The sequence below is a fragment of the Wyeomyia smithii genome, chromosome 3 (assembly GCF_029784165.1).
Source record: "Wyeomyia smithii strain HCP4-BCI-WySm-NY-G18 chromosome 3, ASM2978416v1, whole genome shotgun sequence".
Lineage (NCBI taxonomy): Eukaryota > Metazoa > Arthropoda > Insecta > Diptera > Culicidae > Wyeomyia > Wyeomyia smithii.
In genome coordinates this window covers 234045331-234070874 of record NC_073696.1, presented here as the reverse complement: position 1 = coordinate 234070874, position 25544 = coordinate 234045331, and the positions used below count along the sequence as shown (strand labels likewise).

General features: G+C 39.1%; 2 protein-coding genes across 9 annotated transcripts in view; one reads left to right on the top strand and one right to left on the bottom strand.

Annotated features, from left to right (window-relative positions):
- The first annotated feature begins 2110 nt into the window (after positions 1 to 2110).
- On the top strand, positions 2111 to 3505 carry LOC129729627 (eukaryotic translation initiation factor 6). Its single transcript, XM_055688344.1, has 4 exons — positions 2111 to 2352; positions 2593 to 3031; positions 3096 to 3277; positions 3338 to 3505. The coding sequence occupies exons 1-4, from the start codon at positions 2246 to 2248 to the stop codon at positions 3345 to 3347; spliced, it is 738 nt and encodes a 245-aa protein (XP_055544319.1). The 5' UTR covers positions 2111 to 2245; the 3' UTR covers positions 3348 to 3505.
- An 8305-nt stretch (positions 3506 to 11810) lies between these two features.
- The window catches only part of LOC129730170 (laminin subunit beta-1), a 60155-nt gene continuing 46421 nt past the window's right edge, over positions 11811 to 25544 (bottom strand). For all 8 annotated transcript variants that reach the window (XM_055689280.1, XM_055689278.1, XM_055689286.1 and 5 more), the window contains 8 exons: positions 15178 to 16142; positions 15022 to 15118; positions 13986 to 14962; positions 13580 to 13932; positions 13375 to 13516; positions 13122 to 13310; positions 12914 to 13058; positions 11811 to 12855 (listed from right to left, as the gene is read on the bottom strand). In XM_055689280.1, the coding sequence (XP_055545255.1) occupies positions 12716 to 12855; positions 12914 to 13058; positions 13122 to 13310; positions 13375 to 13516; positions 13580 to 13932; positions 13986 to 14962; positions 15022 to 15118; positions 15178 to 16142 (3008 nt within the window). In that variant the 3' untranslated portion in view covers positions 11811 to 12715. The remainder of the gene's footprint in view (positions 12856 to 12913; positions 13059 to 13121; positions 13311 to 13374; positions 13517 to 13579; positions 13933 to 13985; positions 14963 to 15021; positions 15119 to 15177; positions 16143 to 25544) is intronic.

Below are 25544 nucleotides of genomic sequence, written 5' to 3'. Positions count from 1 at the left end.
GGTGCAATTTCACATATTTTCGAAAAAATCCTTTAACTCAGTAAAAACTCAATCAAATTTGATAAAACAAGTTTCAAAATAACAAGAAAGGTTAAATTTACTTAAAGTAAACTGTATTAAATGCACATTACGTTAAATTTGGAGAACTGAGTAAAGTTTTGTAAAAGTTCAAAAGATATAATTTTGGTTATAAGGAGTAAATGTAGCGATGAAGATAGAAAATCAAATTCACTAAAAGATATGATAGCAGAAACATCGAAAAATAAAGCTCAGCAGGTGGGACTCGAACCCATAACTTTTAATCTCCGGTCAGATGCGTTCTTTTTCCAAAGGCTGTCATTTCTTTCGGAAAGTGCTCTTAATCCAAGTAATTGTAGTTCAATAACATGCAGTTAATCCTTCATAAGGCAGTGGCAACTATATTGCCACCAACAACTTTTGTTTTTTTTTCTGCTTGATAATTATGAACTATTTTCAGGGATCAGAAATAAACAATAAAATTTGATAACATTTTTTTAAACTCGGCCCGTTAAAGGGTTAAATGTTTGATAGACACAATATGCGTTTCCAATAAAAAGGTAAGAGAATTTTTTAAAAAGATCAATATCATAAAAATGTACCAATTTTAATATTTCCTGTAGTCCTTATTGTTAATTTCGTAGAAACTTTGCACCAATACTGTAAAAGTGTCATTTTGTGCGATGCAGCTATTTACACGCCAGAAGGGCGACCGCTCTAATGAAAAGCTCGTAATAAATTCCCACCCTTTTGACAACTCTGCTTACGTCACACAGTAAAACGGATTCCAAAAAAGGCGGACATTTGTTTTTACGAAGAAACTATTAGTTTTCTGATAATGGTGTCTTCACAAAAGCTTCATTATTCTCTGAGTTTTTTTTTTTTTTGCTGCAATGTAATATTTGAGATTAAAAGGGGATGTGTAAAGATCTCGAATAAATCATTTTCTTTTCGAATTACAAATTATTTTTTATAAAATATGAAACATCTAGTTGTTTGAAGATTTATTGTCGAAGAAATAAAAATTCTATCTGTTAAGGAAAAAAAGTTATTGAGCTCCAAATTAATGACCCCCTTATAATCAGTTATTTTACTTTTTTTTTGTTACAATTCTTACAAAAAATGATGTTTTGAAGAAATGGGAATATTATAAAAATACATTTTTTGCAACCAGAATTTTAGCTCTAGTTATTTTTGTTTCTGATTTTTTGTAAGATTTTGTATTATTTTCAGGCAATGTTTAAGGGGGTTTATTTTGAAAGTGCGCAAGTATGCGCAGCCGACGTCAATGACTTCCAAAACAACATACACTGTGCTAATAACTCGAAAAAAGTCTTTTTTTTTATTTTTCCTTTTTGGTTTTTTATTTCTCCAAGTTTAAACAACTTTCAATGTTTAACTAAAATTGTCAGCTTGAAAAGTAAGAAAAAAATGGGCTATTGAAATAGTTTCCCATACGTTTATTAAATTGCTCAAAAGTAGCTGTGAATGAGTGTTGATTCCTGAATACAGAAATAATTTTTAAAGATGAAAAAAATTGTCTCTGATTTGTACTTAAAAAAATATCACTAAAAGATTTCTTTAAATTCTTTACAATATGTTTTTTGTCCCAAATGTTTTTTATGCACATTCAGTGATAAACTTTTCAAAGGCCGAATGCATTGTGACACCAACTATTTATCTACTAAAAATCAAAAAATCAAAAAATTATCCACCACATACATAAGACATACGTAAAACTCAGGAAGAAATCTGCCAAAAAAGTTTGTACAAAATGAACTACTCGAATGGTATTATGTATGTGATTTTATACTGAACACTGGCGTAGCGTAGAGGGGCAGAACGTGTGCCACCAATCAGAATATTTCCAGTCGTGTCACCATTGGAAGGGTGATTCCTCGAAAATTATATACCTGCATTTTTTCATATTGGTTGTGGTAAAATCTTCATGTGTTTGCAAATCGCTGGTTACGCCCAGATCACTATTTACTCCGAATTTGATGTTAATCGAGTTCATCGTGAACTACCAGACAGCATGATTTTTTCACCAACACGCCAGCTAGCAAAACATCGAATACATACCAAACGTCAAACGTGCTGCTGGCTGCTCTGTTAACTGTGGTTGATAGCTGACACATTCGGCGTGCACATCTTTTTGTTTCTTAATATTTTCCAAGTTTTCTGAAATTCTGTGACAAATTAAACGTTAACTATACGCTTATAAATCATGGCTCTGCGTGTACAATTCGAGAACAATGACGATATAGGAGTGTTCAGTAAGCTCACCAATTCGTATTGTTTAGTTGCTATCGGTGGATCGGAAGCTTTCTACAGGTAAGGAATTATATCGTATATAACATTGTGAAATTCGTGTGTCACGTGTGTAAACATAAAGTTAACCTATCATGAATACGTTTTAGAAAATAATTAAGCTAAAGAACAACTAAACATTAAACGATATATAAACGTTCTTTCTGCTCAGGTTAGGTTAATTATTCACATGTGCCTCACGATTGCGATGTTTTACGCGCATTCTGATTGTTTACGATTGCATTGCTTTGCTCCGCCTTTCAGCACATTTGAATCCGAGCTTGCAGAGACCATTCCAGTGGTGCACGCCAGTATTGCCGGATGCAGAATTATTGGTCGGTTGACTGTGGCCAACAAGAATGGTCTCATCGTTCCCGGTAGCACAACAGATGTCGAGTTGCAGCATTTACGAAATTCTCTCCCGGATACCGTGAAAATTCAACGTGTCGAAGAGCGACTGTCGGCGCTGGGCAATGTGATAGCCTGCAACGATTACGTTGCCCTAGTGCATCCAGATATTGACCGGGAAACGGAGGAAATAATAGGAGACGTACTTGGGGTAGAAGTTTACCGGCAGACAATAGCAAATAACGTCCTGGTAGGGGCATATTCAGTTCTCAGCAATCAGGGCGGCCTTATTCATCCCAAGACGCCTACAACAGAGTTGGATGAATTAGCGTCGCTTTTACAGATTCCACTGGTGGTAAGAATTGAGTGATCCCTAAAGTAAGATTTTTTGAAATGCTGTCGAATTTGTTTTATTTTAGGCTGGAACTGTTAATCGTGGCTCAGAGGTGCTGGCAGCGGGTGTAGTCGTAAACGATTGGTGTGCATTCTGTGGGATGAGTACAACGTCGACCGAATTGTCGGTCGTAGAAAGTGTTTTCAAGCTAAACGAAGCACAACCTACCGGAGTAACGAACAGTTTGCGGGCGTCATTGATTGAAGCGTACGTATAAAACCTTGAATATCTATGACGTGGATGAAAATAATATTTCTTTTTCATTAGAATGGCGTAAATTAATCAATCCGGTGTTATGACGAGGTGGGTTCAACTAATGAACAGTTATTGGTAAGTATGGAAAAAACAGTGCGATTGGCATATATTTGTAGAAATTACCAAGTCTTCTTGACCAGTTTACAAAATATATGAACACCCAGATTACTGTAAATCGTATATTACCAAAGCTTTCTCAGTTGAGATGACATCGCATTTTGCATTAGGGTTGGATGGATAAACATAAAGTCAAGGTGATGACATACTAACTGATGGGGTATGGAAGCGTTTGTTTCATTATTATTAGATAAATCCAATATAGAAAAGCTAAAGCATTTCTGCGTAAAAATATTGTAAATACATCCTGTTTTTTTTTTCTTCCAAATGAAATTCGAACGAAAGTATTAAATATTTGTACTCCTATTTGCGTTTGAATCTCTTGGCCTCTACTAAAGACAATCACCATTTTCATATAAGTTCAAATCCTTTTTAGCGTGAAACAAATATTTGACTGACAAAAATACTTGAACTTTTATTCTTCTGATAGACAGCGCCAACTCGTTAAAAAATGATTCGCTTAAAATATCATAAAGCTTGTATGCGCAAAGACTAAATAAAAGCGTTTCCTGCCAAAATGAACTGAAGATAGGACAGGCAGCATTTTGAGCCTCCTGTGTATTGAGACGTAATACTCGATATGTGTAAAGTGAAATACATAGAAACATAACTATATCCGTCCCTAGTCGAGATACACTAATTCAATCACCCCGAACCTATTTTAGGCAGTTTGCACACGTTTTGCGGGAGATTTTTTGGCGCCTGAATGGCTGCAATTTTGGTTGATTTTTTTTTCAATTGATCTTTTTTCAAAGATTTTTTCATGTTGAATGGTAATTTATATTATTGATGTGTGGTACTTCAAAGCCGGGAAAGTGAAATAATGCTTGATGGTTAATGCTTCAAGAGATTTATTTCATACAACATATATATTCGTAAGACAGCTAGTTATTCAGAGATTTCGTTCTCGTTATTGTCGATATTGATCAAAATTTGTGAGTTAGAGGCCTGTTTTCTTCAAATGATGAAAATGGCGTTGATTTAAAAACCACAAATCTAATCGTAGTAGACTTAGTTGGTATGATGTATATCCTGATGTCGAGTGTGACCATTGAAGGTCATCGTGAAAGTCTGCATAAAGTTCTGACGCGTCTTTCTTGGTGGTCACGTTATTAATAAGAAAGACCCACATAAGGATCCAGAGGAGGTGAAAGCGATAATGCTTGTCAGGCCCCGAAAAAACAAAATTATGTATTTTTTTCAAATTTTGTGTAATATTTTCAGTTAAGTACTTCAAAAACTTCTGTACTCGAAAAAAAACGACGTAATTATTCGGTTTCTATCGAGAAAAAATTTGTAAGAAATTAATCAGAGTGAACTCATAAAACTTTCACAATAAAACGTGAAATTCAGACAAAATTTATAAAAACTCGTAGATCTCTGAAACTCTGAATTTGTATATTCTGTAAAGTTTCATGGAATTTAAAGATCTACAACTTTGTCGAATACCGCAAAGCTCTAGCGTGTAAGGGAAAGAAGTTAGCATCGCAACGCCACCTTTGCGGCTAAATTCCGAACTAATTCTAACATGCAAAATGAAGCCCTAACTACACCAAGAAACTTTGTAGAAGATCGGAAACCGATTGGTCAAACCCTGAGAGCGCTATTAATTTCGTTCCGCTAGATTCCATTTCTGGTCCAGTGTGTACTGGAGACCATCACGGGCTGTTTACCTGTCGAATCGTAATTATCAAATCCATCACATGGGAATAGTGTTCATTCGTTGTTTTGCTTTCGTCTCGATTAGACCCAAATTGTTCAGCTCTGCTTGATTCGCAAAATAACAATACACGAGTTATCGTACGGGTGTTTTTTTGTCGATTAGTTCTTGTGTAGTGCGATAACAATAGCCTGAAATATATCGGCAGAAACATCTTCTGCATACTGGTAGGGGCAGGCTACCCCGCCAGTGATCTGATACGCAGCTGATAATCAGCAAGAATAATTCTCCCGCACCGCTGTTACCCCGCTAGCAGCACGGACCACCATACGATCGAGCGAGTGGAAGTCAACTACAAGTGGCATCTACAAGGTCGCGTGTAGGATACGGCCACTGTGTCACAACACGAAGCTGGATCGTCATTGTTTGTTCTGCGGAGACGCTCGATTAATCCAACTATCAGCCGTGAGGTCGTGACTTAGACGTTCGGTGAAGTATTCACTTTAGAATTTTTATCATTATTATTGTTATTATTATTATAATTATTATTATTATTGTTATTATTATTATTATTATTATTATGAGTATTATTTCTATTGTTATTATTATTAGTATTACTGTCTTTTTTTTTATTTGATCCGTTGTAGTTTGAAATATTGTTTTTAAAATTTCATATCAACTATTTAATTACCCCCCCCCCCACACATTCGAATATTTATCGTTTGTGTGCGGTAGAGCGTAACGCTCCCGCAAAATGGACGACATGCAGGTGCAACTTTTTCTGGATGTGGAAACAAATGGGGAAGAAATTGAAATTTCCCCCAGCAGTTCTCCCTTACCTTCCCCTGCACCACCCCCGCTACCTAGCCCCGTACCAAGGGTACCGGAAATACGGGTAAAAGCTCACCCAGATGCCGCTAGCGGTCCCTACGTTGTTTACTTCCGGCCCATAAAAAACCTTTGAATATAATTCAAATAGGCAAAGACCTGGCAAAACAGTTTTCGGCCGTAACCGAGATTACGAAGGTGAGGCCGAACAAACTGCGAGTTGTCGTGAGTAGCTTGAAGCAAGCAAACGAAATTGCTAGCTACGAGCTCTTTACAAGGGAGTACCGCGTGTACATCCCTGCCAAGGACGTGGAGATCGACGGTGTCGTTACCGAAGAAAGCCTCTCGGTCGATGACATTTTGCGTCACGGGGTTGGCTGCTTCAAGAACCCCCTGATTCAAGATGTAAAGATACTGGATGTCAAGCAATTGCATTCAGTATCCATCGAAGAAGGGAAGAAGAAATTCCTCCCTTCGGATTCCTTCCGTGTAACATTCGCCGGATCCGCACTGCCGAACTACATCTCTTTGGACAGGGTTCGTCTGCCTGTGCGCCTGTTCGTACCGCTGGTCATGCATTGCCAAAACTGCAAGCAGTTAGGTCATACAGCCACAGGAGGCAATCATGCTGAGACCGCTTGCAGTGAGGATACTGAAAAGTGTCTTTACTGCGAGGGAACTTGGCATGACCTTTCGGCGTGTCCCGCGTACAAACAGCGCGAGGAAAAAATTAAGCGTTCCCTTAAGGAACGATAAAAGCGCTCTTTTGCAGAAATGCTTAAGAGGGTTGAGCCACCCTCGACAGGAAACATCTTTTCCTTTTTGCCAACCGATGAGGGTACATCTGATGATCCCGTCGAAGGGTGTTCTTATGCCTTGCCAGAGGGATCTAGGAAGAGGAGAATGCTCAACTCTCGTAATCTTTCTCGCAAAGGTCGTAAGATAACCCCTAGCGGAATGACCAATAAGACAACACAAAAAGGAAGCGGTGAAGAGAAACCGAAGCAAGTACCCCCCGGTTTTAATTTCAAATCAAACCAGGAGTACCCACCGCTTCCTGGGGCACCGAAACCCCTCGTGCACCCATTCCTCGATCAGAAGACATAAAAGAAACAGGGTTCATAAAATTCTCTGATATTGTGGACTGGATATATAAAACATTCAACATACCAGATCCCCTACAAAATATTCCTCTTGCCCTTCTCCCTACAGTGAAAACCTATTTCAAGCAACTCACAGCAAATTGGCCCCTCATTTCAGCTATCGTATCTTTCGATGACTAATACGTCGAAAGAGGTTTGGAATTTTGTCACTGTGTTACAGTGGAACTGCAGAAGTATCATCCCCAAATTCGATTTATTTTCACATTTGATAAACACATACAATTGTGATGCGTTCGCGCTCTGTGAAACTTTTCTCAATTCAAATGACCAACTTAATTTCCACGATTTCAACATCATTCGTCGAGATCGAGACTTACACGATGGAGGGGTACTTTTAGGGATCAAAAAGTGCTATTCTTTTTTCAGAATCGACCTCCCCTCGATCTCGAATAATAAAGTAGTTGCCGTTCAAACGAATATGAATGGAAAAGACCTTTGCCTTGTTTCGTTATATATTCCCCCATCCGCGCGGATTGAACAGAAGCAACTCCTTGATATAGCAGAATTGCTTCCCGCACCTTTTTTGATTTTGGGAGATTTTAACTCTCACTGTTCGCTATGGGGGTCGCTGTATGACGACAACCGATCTTCTTTAATCTGTAACTTGATCGACGACTTCAATATGACACTTTTGAATACTGGGGAAGCGACACGTGTACCTAATCCTCCAGCACGTGAAAGCGTGCTTGACCTATCCCTCTGCTCGACATCACTAGCGTTAGATTGCCAGTGGAAAGTAATCAACGATCCCCACGGTAGTGATCATCTTCCAATCGTTATATCAATTGCTAATGGTTTACCTCCCCCGAACCCAATCAATATTTCCTACGACCTTACACGTAATATTGATTGGAAGCGTTATGGGTCTTTTATAGCGGAATCTATCGAGACTCACGAGGAACTTCCTCCGGAGGAAGAATACGCGTTCGTTTCTGGCTTGATCATCGACTCCGCGACTCAAGCTCAGACGAAACCGATACCCGGGGTAACGATTAGACAGCGCCCTCCCAACAAATGGTGGGACAAAGAGTGCTCTGAGCTGTTCGTGCGAAGGTCCGCGGCGTATAAGGACTACCGGGAGTACGGCACTGTCAACCTACTTCGAAAGTACGAGGCACTGGGCAGGCAGATGAAGAGCTTAGTAAAGGCGAAAAAACGCGGGTACTGGCGGCGGTTCGTAAACGCGTTGTCGAGGGAAACAGCGATGAGCACTCTTTGGGATACCGCCAGGCGCATGCGGAACCGTGACGTTACGAATGAGAGTGAGGAGTATTCAGATCGCTGGATACTCGATTTTGCCAAAAAGGTCTGTCCGGACTCTGTACCGGAACAGAAAACCTTTCGCGACGCGTTTTTAGTAACTACGAAAGAGCCTCCATTTTCGATGTTGGAATTTTCAATGGCTCTCCTGTCGTGCAACAATAAGGCTCCAGGGTTAGATAGAATAAAATTCAACCTGTTGAAGAATCTACCCGACTCTGCAAAAAGACGCTTGTTGAATTTGTTCAACAAGTTTCTTGAGCTAAATATTGTTCCGCATGACTGGAGGGAGGTGAAAGTCATTGCTATTCGGAAACCCGGGAAACCTGCCTCTGATCACAATTCATATAGGCCGATTGCGATGCTCTCTTGCCTCCGGAATTAATGGAGAAAATGATCCTCTTACGGTTAGACAAATGGGTCGAAACAAACGGTTTACTTTCAGATACTCATTTTGGCTTTCGCCGGGGCAAAGGGACGAACGATTGCCTAGCGTTGCTTTCTACTGAAATTCAACTCGCATTTGCTCGAAAAGAGCAAATGGCTTCTGCGTTCTTGGATATTAAGGGGGCTTTTGACTCTGTCTCTGTAGAAGTTTTAAGCGCGAAACTTCATTCGCAGGGACTTTCACCAAATTTGAATAACTTTTTGCTCAATTTGTTGTCAGAAAAGCATATGTATTTCTCACCTGGCAATTCGACAACTTCCCGAATTAGTTACATGGGCCTTCCCCAGGGCTAATGTTTAAGTCTTCTCTTATATAATTTTTACGTCAATGACATCGATGAATGTCTTGCAATTTCATGCACGCTAAGGCAACTTGCAGACGATAGCGTTGTATCCATTACTGGTAGCGAGGCTAGCGATCTGCAAGGACCATTGCAAGATACCTTAGACAATTTGTCTGAATGGGCTCTTAAGCTGGGTATCGAATTCTCTCCGAAGAAAACTGAGTTGGTCGTTTTTTCTAGGAAGCATAACCCCGCTCAGCTGCAGCTTTTACTAACGGGTAAAACGATCACTCAGGTTTTAGTCGCTAAATATCGCGGGGTCTGGTTCGACTCTAAATGCACCTGGGCTTGTCATATTAGGTATCTGACACAAAAATGCCAACAGAGGATTAATTTTCTTCGTACGATTACCGGAACCTTGTGGGGTGCTCACCCAGGAGACCTTCTAAGGTTATACCAAACAACAATACTGTCAGTTCTTGAATACGGTTGTTTCTGCTTTCGCTCCGCTGCAAACACGCATATTTTGAAACTAGAAAGAATACAATATCGTTGTTTGCGTATTGCCTTGGGTTGCATGCAGTCGACCCATACGTTGAGTCTTGAAGTGCTAGCGGGTATTCTCCCGTTGAAACATCGTTTTTGGAATCTCTCTCACCGGTTACTAATTCGATGTACGGTCATGAACACATTAGTAATTGAAAATTTCGAGAGGTTGGTCGACCTTCAATCCCAAACCAGATTTATGACTTTATATTTTGACTACATGGCTCGAGATATTAACCCTTCTTCATACGTTCCCTTCAATGTCGCACCTTTAGATACTTCTAACAATGCTATATTCTTCGACACCACCATGAAAGAAGACATTATTGGTATCCCGGATCAATTGCGCCCACAAGAGATCCCTAAGATTTTTTTAAATAAGTTTAAACATGTGAGTTGTGATAAAATGTTTTATACTGACGGATCTAATCTAGATGAGTCCACTGGCTTCGGTGTTTTCCACGAAAATTTTACCGCCAAGTTTTTCAAACTCGATGCTCCTGCTTTCGTGTACGTCGCAGAACTTGCTGCTATTCAGTACTCTCTTGGGATCATCGAAACCCTGCCCATAGACCACTACTTCATCTTCACAGACAGTCTCAGTGCCATTGAGGCTCTGCGATCGATGAAGACGGTGAAGCACACCCCGTATTTCCTGGGGAAAATACGGCGGTTTTTAAGTGCTTTAACAGATAAAAATTACCGGGTTACCTTAGCGTGGGTCCCTTCTCATTGTTCCATTCCGGGCAATGAAAAGGCTGACGCTTTAGCTAAGGTGGGTGCTATTGATGGCGTTATTTATGTAAGACCAATTGCTTATGATGAATTTCATAGCATTTTGCGTCAGAGAACACTCAACAGTTGGCAATCATCATGGAACTCAGATGAACTGGGACGGTGGCTACATTCCATTTTTCCTAAGGTATCGACGAAAGCATGGTTCAAGGGGTTGGATGTAGGTCGGGACTTCATTCGCGTGATGTCCAGACTTATGTCCAATCACTATACGTTAAACACGCATCTCTTTCATATAGGGCTTGTAGACAGTAATCACTACGTTTGTGGCGATGGCTACCATGACATCGAGCATGTTGTTTGGTCGTGTGCCGAATTCTGTGATGTTAGGTCCGAGCTTATAGGTTCCCTCCGGGCCCGAGGAAAACAACCGAACGTTCCCGTTAGAGACATTCTGGGAAGCGGTGATCTGCAGTACATGACACAGCTATACTGCTTTCTGAAAACGCTGACATTAAAATTTAAAATTTTCTTTGTCTATTTGTCAGATTAAGGACACAAATATCCTATGCTGAAGACACGGAATCGTAGAGCCCGCATCTATGCTGACACAAATATTTTGAACCCACAACAAACAAGTATACAATTGCTCTACCAGTTGAAAAACAAAATTCAAAAATAGTTTTAAGTCAAAATTGTACCTCCCCTCCTCTCACCTTAAATCCCCACTAGCTCGTAGTCGGCCGCGAGAATAAAAAAGGCCTCCCTCTTTTCCCTGCTAACGTAGAATTAATACGAATTGTACTTGGCTCAGTAAAACAGAAAATGTATCGTGCCGTGTCAAATAAACTAATTTAAACCTAACATGGGAATAGTGTAAAATGTTTCAGTGAACTGTGGTTTCAGTGGTAAAGAGGACGGAAACGTAACCGTAAGTTTTCTGAATTTCATCAAAATTTGTTCACTAACCGAGCGCGACCAGGTTGTCATGGAAACCCGGCGTGACAGATTGCTGAGCCTTAGCTCTCTCTCTCTCTAAGGCTGACATGGCTACTCTAGAGCACCATGGTTTCGATGTAAAAAGCTCTTCGAAATTTTCACCAACCCTACTCAACATGCATAAATATATTCTTTAACAATAAGTGTATTATTTAAGAATGTATTTATGCATTTTGAGTAGAATTAGTAAGTATTCCGAAAGACTTTTTGCATCCAAACCTATGGTGCTCCAGAGTACCCATGTTAGAGAGAGGGTTAATGCTGAATAAGTCGAGTTTGGCTGGTCAAAAATTAATTAAAAAAAACTTTCTTTTCTAAATGAGATGAGCTGAGTATTAAAAAATGGTTTTTAATGTGGGGCTATCACATTGTAGTTACTACCAAGTTGAGAAGATTTTCGCTTTTCTCAAGTCTTATTATTTTGGGACAAAACAAAAAACTTATTTGTGGTAGTTACACAATAATGTTTATTTTATTTATGCTCGAAATTAAAATTATTAGCAGTAAAATCTTTATGACTATTTGCGTTTGCTATAAAGTATTGCTAGTTCAACTTACTGACTAAAAGTTTTGTTCTTGCTTAGAATAATAATTGGTTTTACTTCATACATTTTTTTCTTTTTCAAATAACAAAAAAAAAATCATCTTCAACTCTGCAGTGAAAATCATGATCCTGTATATTTTGGTTTCACTGTTATTATGCTCAAAATTGACCCGAAAACTATTCAATCTTTGCACCCTAAGAAGTAGGTACTCAGATATTAGAAAGTCGTTGTTATTGTTCAAAATGCACTGCTTTATTGCGGATCTTCTGATTACATAAATCGAGAGTGGCTTTTGCCTAGTTAATTTGGGTTCAAAGTTACATAACTACTTTTTCTTTTATTACTACATTCTTAAGTGCTACTCGTTACCCACTGGTAAAACTAAATGGCATTTTTGCGTGACACTTTTTTGGCACTTCTGTTTTATTGAACTTTTTTTATCAGTGTGGTATAGAACACTGTACGAAAATTTGTATGCTAAAAATCACTGCAAATGTTTCTAATGTTTGGCTCTCCCCGTCGCTGCTAAGTTACGAGGAGTGAAATCTAAGGGGATTCTTCTGTGGTTCACTACATGTTACGTGCTCTTTCAGTTCCGGCCTTTTACTTAAAACCTAGGAATAAAAATTATTGTTTTAGTTCCAAATTGCGTATTTGTTACAACAAACGATTCTCAACTATCGGCAGTTTCGATAAACATCACGAATCCTTTTCGTTACTTCTTCCATTGAACACAAATTTGTTAGCAGACAGTTACTTAATTGTTTTTTTTTTGTTTGTTAGTTATTTTCGCTTGCTCTATTACTCTACGTAGTACATTGTCGGTAACGATCAGCGTCACTCTGGATTTTATTCAAGTAGTTGTTGATCTGCTCGGTCAAACCATGTATTTGTACCTCCAGCGAATCGAGGTCCTTCTGGTTCGATTCGTACGTTGTGTAAAGTTCTGTAACAAAATAAAATTATAGTTAGTTTTCGGTTGCAAAAAAAAGCCGATAGCTCACCTTGAAGCTTTTTGAGCTGATTAGTAGTTTCCACAGTGATCTTGGATGCCCGCTTCAGTAGATTCTGAGCACGTTCACGTGCGCTTTCCGATGCACCCGATCTAGCCGAGAGAGTAGCATTGGCTGTTTTGTAGTTGTCTTTCAGCTGTTGGAAAGAGAAAATAGAATCTTCACTATTGGATTGTTCCTTCTGAATTACGAATCTAACCTGTGTAGCCAAGTCATGAGCGGTGTTTGCAGACTCCTTCACCGCTTCTGCCTGCTTGATGATTTCCTCGGCATCTTGCTCGTTTTGAACATTACTGACGTGCAGTTTGTTAAGGCGACCTTTCAATTCGTCCACTTTATTGGCCGTCACGTTGGCACGTTTGTACGCATCGTCAGTTTCTTTGTCGATCTGAAAAACATTAAATGAGGTTCTCAATTCTATAGTGCAATTCAAACGTGTCTCGTTTAGGTACTTCTTCTAAATCAATCTTAGCAGACTGGATATCTTCGTTAGCTCGTTTAATCGATTGTCGGGCTTTTTTCTGCGCTTCATCAGCATCGTCGAGTGCTTTGATTACATCGATCGCTTGTTCTAGAACTTTGTTGGCACGATCCCTGTGTGACGTTATTGAAAAATGAATTTAAAATTTATGTAAATCATTGATATGCAAATCATACTTCGTTCCCATAGTGGCTTCTTTCAGCTGCTCTACAAGCTGCAAATCATGTTCCGTACTTTGAATGATGGACTCTACATTCTCCAAATGTGAAACAGCTTCGTCGATTTGTTCAGCCAATTTCTGTATCTGGGCCGGATCTAGTTGCAACTCGTACCCCCGGATTTTATCCGACAGCTCCTGAATTTTGTCCGGTGAGGCCGTGTTATTGTCGATTATTTCCGTCAAGGCAGTAACCACTTCGGTGGCTTGGTCGATCAGACCACGAGTCTGATTGTGATGAGCTTCGGCCTTATCGTGAGCTAGTTTCGCCTTTTTAAAGGCTTCCGATGCGTGGGTTTTGGCTTGCGACATCTGAAAAAACGCGAAGCTTTTAACATAGCTCAATTCATGAATTAACTACTTACCGATCGCAGTATATCATCCGCCAGTTCTTCCTTTTCCTTGCTGATTTGTTCGGTTTTCTTTGCATAGTACAACGCTCTTTCCGATCTAGTTAATGCGCCCTTGTCACATGTAAGACCACCACATTTGCCATCGCAGCCCGCGCCACCGCAAAACTCATCACACGGATCTCCCCGTCTATCGCAAATGCGTTCGTTTAAGTCCGGCATATGGGCATTCAACGTGTCTAGTTCGGCTTGATACTTCAGGAAGGACGCTTCATTACTTTCGTGCAACTGGTCAAAATGGTCCTGTTGTTTTTTGAGCAAAACCTCCGTCCGTTTGCACTGCCGCTCGGCGTTATCATTGAGCTCCTGGATTTCCATATTGGTTTCACCTAGAAGAGTCACACGATTCCAGGCATCTCGGGTGAGATTCAACGCCCCCTCTATGTTGCCTTCCTGCAGCTTGGTCGCATTTTCTCGCAGGTAGTTTGCCATTTGCTTAACCTCCTCTGCTCGCTTACTCAGATCGTCAATCTCGATGTTCGCGTAATTAATGCTAGCCCCGGTGTCCTGCAATCGCTTCTCCGATTCCTCCAGCGCTTTCAACGACACCCGCAGATGTTTTCTAACCTCCTCAATGCGACCGTCGATGGCTTCAATCTCCCGATCGGAAATCGTGTTCGTCAGTAAGCCATTAATCACATCAATCTTCTTACTCATTGAGTCGAATTCCTTCTTGTAGGCACCGGTAGCACCCAGCGTTTTGACCGATTTGGCTTCCTCGATCGTTCGGTTGGTCTCCTCTTGCAATCCCTCCAATATAATGTCCCAGTTATCGAAACATTCGCCACACGGCTCGCAGTACGGTGCTTCGCCCAGGTATCCCCGAGCACACTGGTCGCACTTATATCCGCCGATTCCTTTGTTGCAGACGCACTGGCCAGTTTCACGATTACACTGATGGGTAGCCGCTCCGTAAGGATTACAATCGCATGCTGCAAGTGGAAATATAATTGTTTCCGAAGCCAACTCTAATCACATTAATTCTACTTACCATTACACTGCACATTCGGATTACCCCAGAAGTTTGCCTCGCACTGGTTACATTGCCGTCCACCGAAACCTTGCTTGCACGTACATTGTCCATCATACTATAAACAAGAGAAAATTCAGAACAACCTATGCTCTCTCTAAAAACTGTTCAACCTACCGGATTACACTGCTCATTAACCGAACCAACCGGATCACAGTCGCACGGTTCACAGCCCTCGCCGCTCGCAATCTTCCAATGGTTTTCGATACACTCTTCACAGTACTGACCCCGAACGTTCGCCAAGCAAGGACACTGTCCGGTAAACCGGTCGCAATACTGCACTGTTTGATTCGTTCCCAACACATTGCAGTCGCACGGTCGGCAGTCCTGCTGCAGCGCATCACCGTAGAACCCATCCGAGCATATCTCACAGTGATCGCCCTCCGTTTCGTACAAACACTGCAGACACTGTCCCGTTTTGGCGTCACAATTGCCGGACTGGCTCACATCCACATTGTTGCTACAATCGCACGGCTTACAAACTCCACCCGGTCGATCCGGATTACCGAAATAGTTGTCCGCACACACATCACATTTAGCCCCAGCATAGCCCTGATCGCACAGACAAATCACGTCGTTAGTCTTCGGATCCAGCAAGCATTCGTTCGCGTACGAATGCCCAGATGCGATCGTATCCGGACAGCGGCAAGGACGACATCCGATCTCCGACCCCAGCAGCGGATTTCCGTAGTATCCCTCAACGCAACGATCGCACTTCCAACCACGCGTGAAGTCCTGACACTGCGTACATTCACCGGTCTTGGAGTTGCAAACCGGAGTGTGTCCGTTACACTCGCACATTTGACAGTTCGGGAAATTCCAAAAACCAGGCTGGCATTGATCGCACTCTCGTCCGTAGGTATTGGGATGACAACTACATTGGCCAGTTACCAAGTCGCAGTCGTTGTCCTTTGATCCGATACTGTTACAATCGCAAGCCTTGCACCCTTCGGGACCGAACCCGTAGGTTCCCGGAGCACACTGGTCGCATTGACGACCGACAACATTTGTCTTGCACGTACAGTAACCTCCAAATTCCTCACATTTTTTGGTCGTCGAACCGGTTGGGTTACATTCGCAAGCTGAAAAAAAGAATAATAATCAGCAACGAGGTTTCAAAAATACACCAATAACAAGAAAATAACTAAAATCCTCAATTGGTATATCCTGTCCGTAAACGGTAGCTCGGATGGATAGTAAAAAAACTGCATAACTCGCCACCAGCAACCGACAGGCTTGGAGTAGCATAGTTTTCTACGAACGCGAGTACGAATTCGCCCAAAACAAAGACCCCAAAAGACAAAACGGAAACTACATGCTGCTCACTCGACGACGATGGACAACTGTTTATTAGATAACGACGCCTAACTCTAGTGCGTGTGCTGTCTGAAGTTAAAATAAAAATCGCGTCATGATAAGATATCATACTGCGCTAGATTGTACGGTTTAATTGGCTAAAGGCCGCCGCGAATTATGGAAGCCGAGGTACGATTGTTAGATAAATAAGGGTTAATTTTAGCTTGCATGATCGTGAAGTGCAAGGGATTAGTGCATTACATGATTAATTTGTGCGCTTTGTTCCATTTTTCGTACTCGTTGCCCTGGTAGCCCAAATATTCGACATTCGAACTAGAATACAAACTAGACCATTGTTTGAATGGGTTTCTCGTTTATTTTTTTTTTTACTCGACAGTAACTTTTAAAAACGTATTTAACAGTTAACTTATTCATTGTTGAGAAAAACTACAAATCTGGTTAAAATGGCAGTAAAAACAAAAACTCAATAATTTTCTAGATCTATATAAAATTTTTCAATTTCTTCAAATTTCTACAAATTTTGAAAGTAGATCTATTTGCTTCTCGATTTTGTCAAGTGTTGAAAATATGGTAGAATTTGACGATAAATTGATCAAAAGGCGTGAAGAGATAAATACAGGTACTAAGATAAATATTCACCCGATTTCCTTTATTTTATATAATATACACCGTAAAAAATTGTTTCTAAAACATAAAAAAAGTTAGGAAGCTAAACATTAATGGTTGACCAATCATTGAGAAATGAATTTTTTTCTGGAAAATTGTAACTTTTTTGTTTTGTACTAGCTGATCTGGTAAACTTCACCTCGCCGATTTCTTCTTTATTTTCATAATTGTTTATATAGGGTGTTCAGCTCACTTAACATCCTTTAAGGGTAATAGGTAACCCTATTTGATGAAAAAAATCCTTCTTCAGATATGGCCAAAATTTAACTACTGCAGTTATTCAATTTTTTTTTTTCAGTTTTCGGTTATGTTTGCCTCTAACAAGATCTAGCCCGAGAAATATGATAGCTAGCTCAATTCTGTTTGGTATCCTTGGAAAGCTGAGAAATTTTAGTGTCTCAAAAACGTCGAATTAGGGAGTATGTATAAGAATCACTTAGAAAGGAACAAACGTGAAATCGAATGTTTTTTGCGATCTAAACTGCAATTTTCTCTCTAAAATGTGTGATAAACATGGATTTTGTTGTTGACCAAATTAAACAATAAAGTATACTCCATAAGTTGTTCTTTGACATCAAGCATCTAACTCTTTTAGTTTAGCTGTTACTTCACTTTAAAAGCAAGCCACTTTTTGCCTTCTATCAATAACAAAAAATACGTTTGATTTTGAAATATACCAATTATTACTGGAGTAATGGCCGTTTCCCCGAAACGCTATTTTTTGCAGAGGCTCGCGGCGATCCTGATAGAGACTCAGCGGGTCAACCGAAATAAAAAAACTCATATTATTTCATTAGTTTAGAAGTGTGCCGGGTCCTTGAATGATCGCTTTTATGAGTATTTTTGTTTTCAGTGCAAACGGGAACGTTTTTCCCAAAAAATGCACGTTTTGAGTGTTAAAAATTGCATTAAAAAAAATTTTGCGGCAAAATGTAACTGTATGTTTTCAAAAGCGATCGTTCAAGGACCGGCGAATTTAATAACGAAAATTAAAAAAAAACCTAAATTAATCCACCTAGCGGTCAGACCCAGCCTTTCTCATTCAAACTTTTATTTGTAAAAATAGATTTACATGAACGCTTCAATCCAATAAATGTATATTCACTCTTTAGGTTCTAAAATATTGATGTTGTAATCTATATATATAAAAAAATGTAGTTCGGTCTGTCTGTTTGATCCATATAGGCTCGAAAACTACCGAACCGATCGACGTGAAAATTTGTATGTAGGGGTTTTTGGTCCCGATAAAGGTAAATAGTTTGAGGCTCCTCCCTCTTCTGGAAAGGAGGGGTCCAATACAAATGAAACATAAATTTCTGCACAACTCAAGGACAAACCAAGCAAATGAAACCGAATTTGGCATGTGGATGTTTTAAAGGGTAACAAATATGTCCACAATGGTTCGATGCCCCTTTCTCTTCTGGAAAAAATTTCCGCACATCTCGCGAACTAGTCAACTAAATTGGACCATATTTGGCAGGTGAATGATTTTAGTGTTAACAAATATGTTCCATAATCGACCTCAGCCAACATTTTGGATTGTAAGATTGCAACTTCCGGTTTCTGGAAAAAAGCCAAAAATGGACGATTTCCACCCAATGTAATTATATTCGGATTAGGAAGGATACACAGGAGCTAAAATGGACCACAGATACCATTTTGAATTCTAAGATGGCGACTTCCGATTTCGGAAAAACAGCGGCAAACGACCAAATACCATCCAACATGGGTATTTCTGGAATCGTAATGATTATGAATACACTATGAATTGTAGGATGGCAACTGGAAAACAGCCAAAAATGGCCGATTTCCGTCTAACATGAGTATCTTCGGATCTATAATGATACACAGCAGCTGAAATCGACCGCAGACCTCATTTTAGATTATAGGTTGGCGACTTCCGGTTCCTGGGAAACAGCGGAAAATGATCGAATTACACCCAATATGGGTGTTTCTTCAACCAGAATGACGCTCAGAGGCCAGAAATTATTTTAAATACCATTTTGAAATCCAAGATGGCGACTTCCAGTTTGTGAAAAACAGCCTAAAATAACCAAATACCATCCAATATGAGTATCTCTGGAACCAGAATGACGCAATGAGCTAACAATTGACCTCAGGCACCATTTTGAATCGCTGAATGGAAACTTATAGGAAACAGTCGAAAATGACCAAATAATACTCAATATGGATATTTCCGTAATCGAGATGATGCATAGAAGCCAAACATTGACCCTTGACACCATTTTGAATTTAAAGACGACCACTTTTAGTTTCTGGAAAACACCCAAAATAACTAAATACCTCCCAATATGAGTATTTCCGGTGTAAGATTGATGCCAGAAAATCTGCTGAAAATGACCGAATACCACCCAATATGAATATATTCAGAATTAAGTTGATGTACAGAAGCCAAAAGTCGAGGATGTTGTCATTTAGATAAAACCAATCATTTCAAACGATTTGTTATTTGACTTTGATCATATCCTATGGCCGATTCTCCGTGCATTTGCAGACTTTAAACACATCGCAAGGAATCAACGAATTTGGAACGTTCAAATAGTACGATACCACATTTAAATTATGTTGAGGTCACAAATATCGATCAAAGCAGGTATCGTTTTAAATAGTCTTTGAATTTCTTTTCTTTCCATAACTTTTGAGCCACATATCAAATTGTTATGAAGTTTGTTATTTGTAAGTTCGAGAGATGACTCGTTCGTATGACACTAGTTATGTATAAATAAGCCATGTTATCTTTGTGATAATAGACTTTCGTTGTTTTATTAACAATTTAATACATAACGGTTGCTTAAGTTTGATAACAATCAAATGAAATGGGAACGTATAGGGCAGCCAAACTTTGAAACCACGTGTTCAATCATAATTCATTGGTTAACCCTTAACTAGCCCGCTCATCTCATAATAATATTGATCAAATCGGTTTTGTAGCTACTGAGATAATGAAGTTTCGTGATTTCTACATTTCGGTACTTTACAGACGAAGTTACATATCGATTACATTAAAATTCAATAGGGTGTTACGAGGCCGCTAGACTTATTAGTTGACACTAATTTTGTGGAAATCGGGTCAGCCATCTCTGAAAAAAGTGAGTGAGTTCAAGTAGTCTTCGGAATATGTTCCTTTTCATAGCTGGATTTCACATTTTTAAACATAACAGGCAAAGTAATAGTCTAATCGCAAAACAAATCAATAGGGTCTTATGGGGCAACTAGACCTTCCATTTGACACTGATTTTATTAAAATCGATTCAGTCATCTCTGAGAAACATGAGTGAGATTAAGTAGTCTTCAAAACACGTTTCTTGTCATAACTTTTGAACCACTAGTCCAATCTTTATGAAATTCAAAAGTTAAGGGTATTTCATGTAGTCCGTTCATTTGAATCTGATTTTGTTCAAATCGGTTGTGTAGTTTTCGAGATAATGATGTTTCATGATTTTTACATTTTGATACATAACCTCTAAACTAAAAATCCGATTACAATGAAATTTTATAGGGTCTTATAGGACCTTTCATTTGCAATCAGTTTCATGAAAATCGGTCCAGCGATCTCTGAGAAAAGTGAGTGAGAATAAAAATCTGAACATACACACACACACATACAGAAAATGCACAGCTCGTCGAGCTGAGTCGAGTGATATATGCCATTCGGCCCTTTGAGCACATTTATACTTTCGGTTTTTCAAGTGATTGCTATACTTTTCTAGGAAAAAGGCAAAAAGATGAAAGAAATCGGTTCAGTAGTTTTTCCGCAATCAGGATCACGGCAAAGTAATTTTCCGGAAAACACTATTCCAAGATAATCGCATGTAAAGTTTCAAGTTTAGGTTATGCGGCCGTGGCGAGGCGCGCTGCGAATCGCTCTAACTTTCTTCCTATTGCTCAGATCTTTATGAAAATTTGTGAAAATGTTCTCAAGATGTTGTATTTGAAGATAATGCAATAATTTTTTTTCGGTTTTTTGAAAACTAAAAAGGTATATAACCCCTTAAAACATGCATTCATCCGAGGTAAATATGTATGGAAGAATACTTTTATATGCAATAAGGTTATTGTTGTTCCGATTAGTACACTTCAATTGGTCTTTTTTTCTGCTTAATATTTTCAGCTCTGAGCCTGTTTTGCGTTTATTTATTACATGGGACTGACCAAAGGTTATATTATTTTCATCATTTTAGCAAAAAACATTTTTGTGATTTTTCGAGAGCACACGTAATGTAACGAAATTTCTGGGGTTTATCTCAAAAGTGACGAAAATTCACATGGGACTGTTATGCATTAATGGGCAGTAGTGCACGCAAAAATTTTAAGCAATATATATATATATATATATATATATATATATATATATATATATATATATATATATATATATATATATATATATATATATATATATATATATATATATATATATATATATATATATATATATATATATATATATATATTTTGCCTCTTTTGCAAATGCATTGTTGGTGATTGGTCGAACCAACAAAATTGCATAACGAACCAGATGAATGGTGCTTGAGATTAGCATTACATTCTCATTGTGAAATTTTTACAGGTTCACAATACAGGTCGGACTCGATTATATACAGTCTTCGAAAAAATTTTACTATAAATAATCGAATCCTATATATAATCGAATCAGAAAAAAAAATTTTTTTTTGTTTATTTTGCATAAATATTTTGTTGTTTTTGAATTAATAAGTAGGATTTTTTTGAATAGCCCCCTTGAAGTCGCAAAAAACCTTTGTTACAAAAATATATGTATGTTCAAAAATATATGTATTGATTTCAACTTCATAAAAATTAGTATTTGAAAAGAGTCAATCTCTATCACCTCAACTTTAACATTGAAATAGTAATATGTTTCCAATACTCAGCACACCATGCATAAAAATTTCCTAGCCCTGCTTGCGTTATGTAACATTTGAACGGACTTTTATGAATCAATAAGTAAGCGCTTATTTATAACGTAACGCAAGAATAATTATTGTTGATCTCCTTTCCACTTTTGCCATGCATTTTGTTTAAATTTTCCGTATGGGTTGCAACACTTTGCCAACCCAACACTCTTTCCCGTTTCCTGAGCGGTACATAATTTGTAAACGTTCCCTCGCGATATTTCTGTTTTAGATCAGCTTTACTTTACTTGAAACATTATGGCTCAAAAATCAACGTTTTGGGTCAAAAAATGTTGCGTTACTCCATATTGGACTGAAGGGAACGTCCATTAATTATGTACCGTAAATAAAAACTATTTTCGACCGCCTCTTTCCTCTAGGTAACGCTCTTTGTATAGATCTTCAAAATTTTTAGTATTGATTGCGACGTTTTGTCAGATCTCTACCTCCCCCTAAGCGTTACGTATTTTTGGACGATCCCTATACGACAATGCTGCTTTAGTTAAGTTATATTTAAAATTGAAAACAATTTTTTTTATGATTCGATTATATACAATTTTATATATAATCGAATCATATATAATCAAGTCAATATATAATCGAGTCTGTATATAATCGAGTCCGACCTGTACTTTTATAACTGACCAATAGCGACGCCGGCCACGACCAAAAGGTGGTACTACCTGGGAAGGAAAGAGATGGTGATTCGAACATCAATTCGAATTGTTCTTTTCCACAATCCCGTGGCTTCCATTCACTCACTAAACTAACACGTTTAATAGCTCACTGGCTTATTTTCAACAAATTTTGATACTTGGCACTAGTAGCATATACACTACCCGTCATAAGTTTGGAATCGCTCTACTGAGTATTGCAACACCCAGTTTGAATATTGCAACACCTCCCGAAAAGTAGCATCACCTGGAATAGGCAGATATACAGCAAACTAGTTCAGAAGGTCAAAGGCTACTGTATGGTGGCCAATTCAGTGTGAAATTTTACCGCTATGTGGCGCTAGTGGGCACACAATTTGCCGTATTTTGAACCCAACTAATCTCACGATTCCGACCTGCTAGAAAGTTACGGTGTTCAGCAAACTCGTTCAGGATGCTAAAGGCTTCTACATGGTAGAAAATTGAATACTGAATTTCTCCACTTTGCGGTGCTAGGGTACATGTGGTTCTTCGTATTCAAACTTCAACTAATCGCGCGGCTAGTGCCACCAGTTGTGGTCAAGCACGCCGAAACACGGCGTTGCGTGTTCGCTCTCCAGCTTGCAGCGAAAAGAAATACGAAATGCCCCTTGTGGTGTTCAAATCCTTCAATATCGGATCAGAAGCAAGTCTATTGCAACTTTTTGCATATGAGGTAATCAATTTAGTCGCGATATCGTTAATTTTCCCCATTTTTTCCCCCTGTATGGACCTTCCTCACTGCGACCAGAATCGTAGATCTATTGTGAGATATGCCCGGGTGTCTGCTGTATCCCGCACTTCTGTTAACAGCAATACCGCTATTCAGAAGTGGCATGCTTATTTTTATTGTTCATCAGTGCTTGTGTGTAAATGTGAATACTCTTCCTCACTCGCTTACTGTTCTACTATACCGATAGTCGTTCCTCTTGCCAAATATCACCAATTATAATTCCCTGGAGAAGTTTCGTCGTGCGTCCTTCTGGCCAGTTTTATAATTGATAAGAGGGACTTATTTTTTGTTAAGAGGAAGTCACGCAAAGGTATTGTAGATTTCAGCGTAAAGGAACGGTAACTGGTGAGGAGCCTGAGAATAAACCCATGCTTAAGTCCTTTTTGACATCGGATGGCCTGGTTCTACTAAGATTCGAACCCACGACCATCCGCTTGACAAAGCGGACTATGTAACCTTGCGGCTACGCAGCTCCCCTAATTTTTCCCATAGTAAAACGGGTTGTGTATGTTGTTGATCAAGCTGTCAACATACCAAAACAGTCACATGCTATATGTTATAACCTCCTCAAAAGAAAGCACTTCTTTAGAATAATCACACACGAGTTTACGTATTGTGTGTGGTGATCAAATTGTCAACATTCGAATCAACAATCAGTGTAAATGATGTGATTATTGAGCTAAACTAAGTTAGAAACGCTCAAAACTACATGCACACTAGCGCTGCGTTGCAGCTGAATTGGGCATTGTACTGTCCGCCAATTACAAGCCCTTGACTTCTTGAGTAACTTTGCCGAAAATCGTAACTCTTTAAATGGTTGGATTATTGAGCTAAATAGCAATCAAAACACTCAAAAGTTCATGCACACTAGCGCTGCGTTGTGGCTGATTTCCGAACTAAACTCTCCTCCAACCACAAGCCCTTGACCTCCTGAGCAACTTTGCTGAAGACCACAACTCTCTAGAGTTTTAAGAATCAAGAGATAGAGTTACATTGATCTGCCCATATGCTAAACTTTTCGAGGTGTTGCAATATTCAAACTGCGTGTTGCAATACTCGGTAACGCTATTCCAAACTTATGACGGGTAGTGTATAGCTGAATGAATTTATGTGTATACTTTTGTTAATTAGTCGGTTTGTATTTCAGAATTTATAATTTTCCTGTTAAAACGTGGACACGAAAAAAAAAACGTCTACACGCGTCGCACGCTTGCTTCGATCTATCGCAAGTGCGAATCGGATATTGAATACATTTAGACTCGAAGAACAAATCATTTAAAATGATTAATTTTCCCGGAATAAAAACATCTTCGCCTTTTGGCTTCAGCTGTGCATCATTCTGATTTTGGAAATAACCATATTCTGTGGTATTCGGTCATACTTGGCTGTTTTCCAAAAACCTGAAGGTTGAATTGAATTTAAAAATGGCGTCTGTAGTCGATTTTTAGTTACTGTGCATTTTCCCCCCCCCCCCCTCCTTCCAGAATTGGAAGGAATGTCAAACCACAATAAAAACATTTTTTACCCCCTAAAACCGTCACATGCCAAACTTGGTTCCGTTTGTTTAGTTAGAAAAATCTGTGAATGATTTGTGTGCGAGCCCTCTCTTTCAGGAAAGGGAAGGGTGTCGAACCACCATCGTAGAGTGTCTCGGGTTTTTTCTAAAGCCTTTCTTGGAGGTTAACTTTACGTGTATTTTTGAATTGACGCAGTTTTTTCACGCAGATTTTTTATTTAACGCGGTTTTTTACGCAGATTTTCGAGTTAACGTGTTTTTCTGAATGAGTTATGTATCCCCCGCGAAAAACCTGACTATATTGTTATCTCCCAGCAACCATTTAGTTCCATTTTCTTGAAGTATGCAAAAAATCGTGTTTCATTTGTGGTCCCATACCCTCCCATACCTTCCAGAGAAGGGAGGGGTCTCACACCATAACAGAAACCTTTCTCGACCCCAAAAACCCATATATACAAATTGTTGCACCAATCCGTACAGTATTTCCCAAGTCTATATGGATCAGACAGACAAACAAAAATGCATTTTTATATGTTTAGAAAATTTGTGTTTCATTTGTATGAAACCCCTCCCTTCCAGAGAAGAGAGCGGTGTCAAACTACCACAAAAATATTTTTGATGCATGA

Excerpts from the sequence above, each read along its gene's own strand:
- LOC129729627 (XM_055688344.1), top strand. The coding sequence starts at position 2,246 with ATGGCTCTGCGTGTACAATTCGAGAACAATGACGATATAGGAGTGTTC. Across the intron at positions 2,353-2,592 it reads GGATCGGAAGCTTTCTACAG|CACATTTGAATCCGAGCTTG; the intron begins GTAAGGAATTAT and ends TCCGCCTTTCAG. Across the intron at positions 3,032-3,095 it reads TTTTACAGATTCCACTGGTG|GCTGGAACTGTTAATCGTGG; the intron begins GTAAGAATTGAG and ends GTTTTATTTTAG.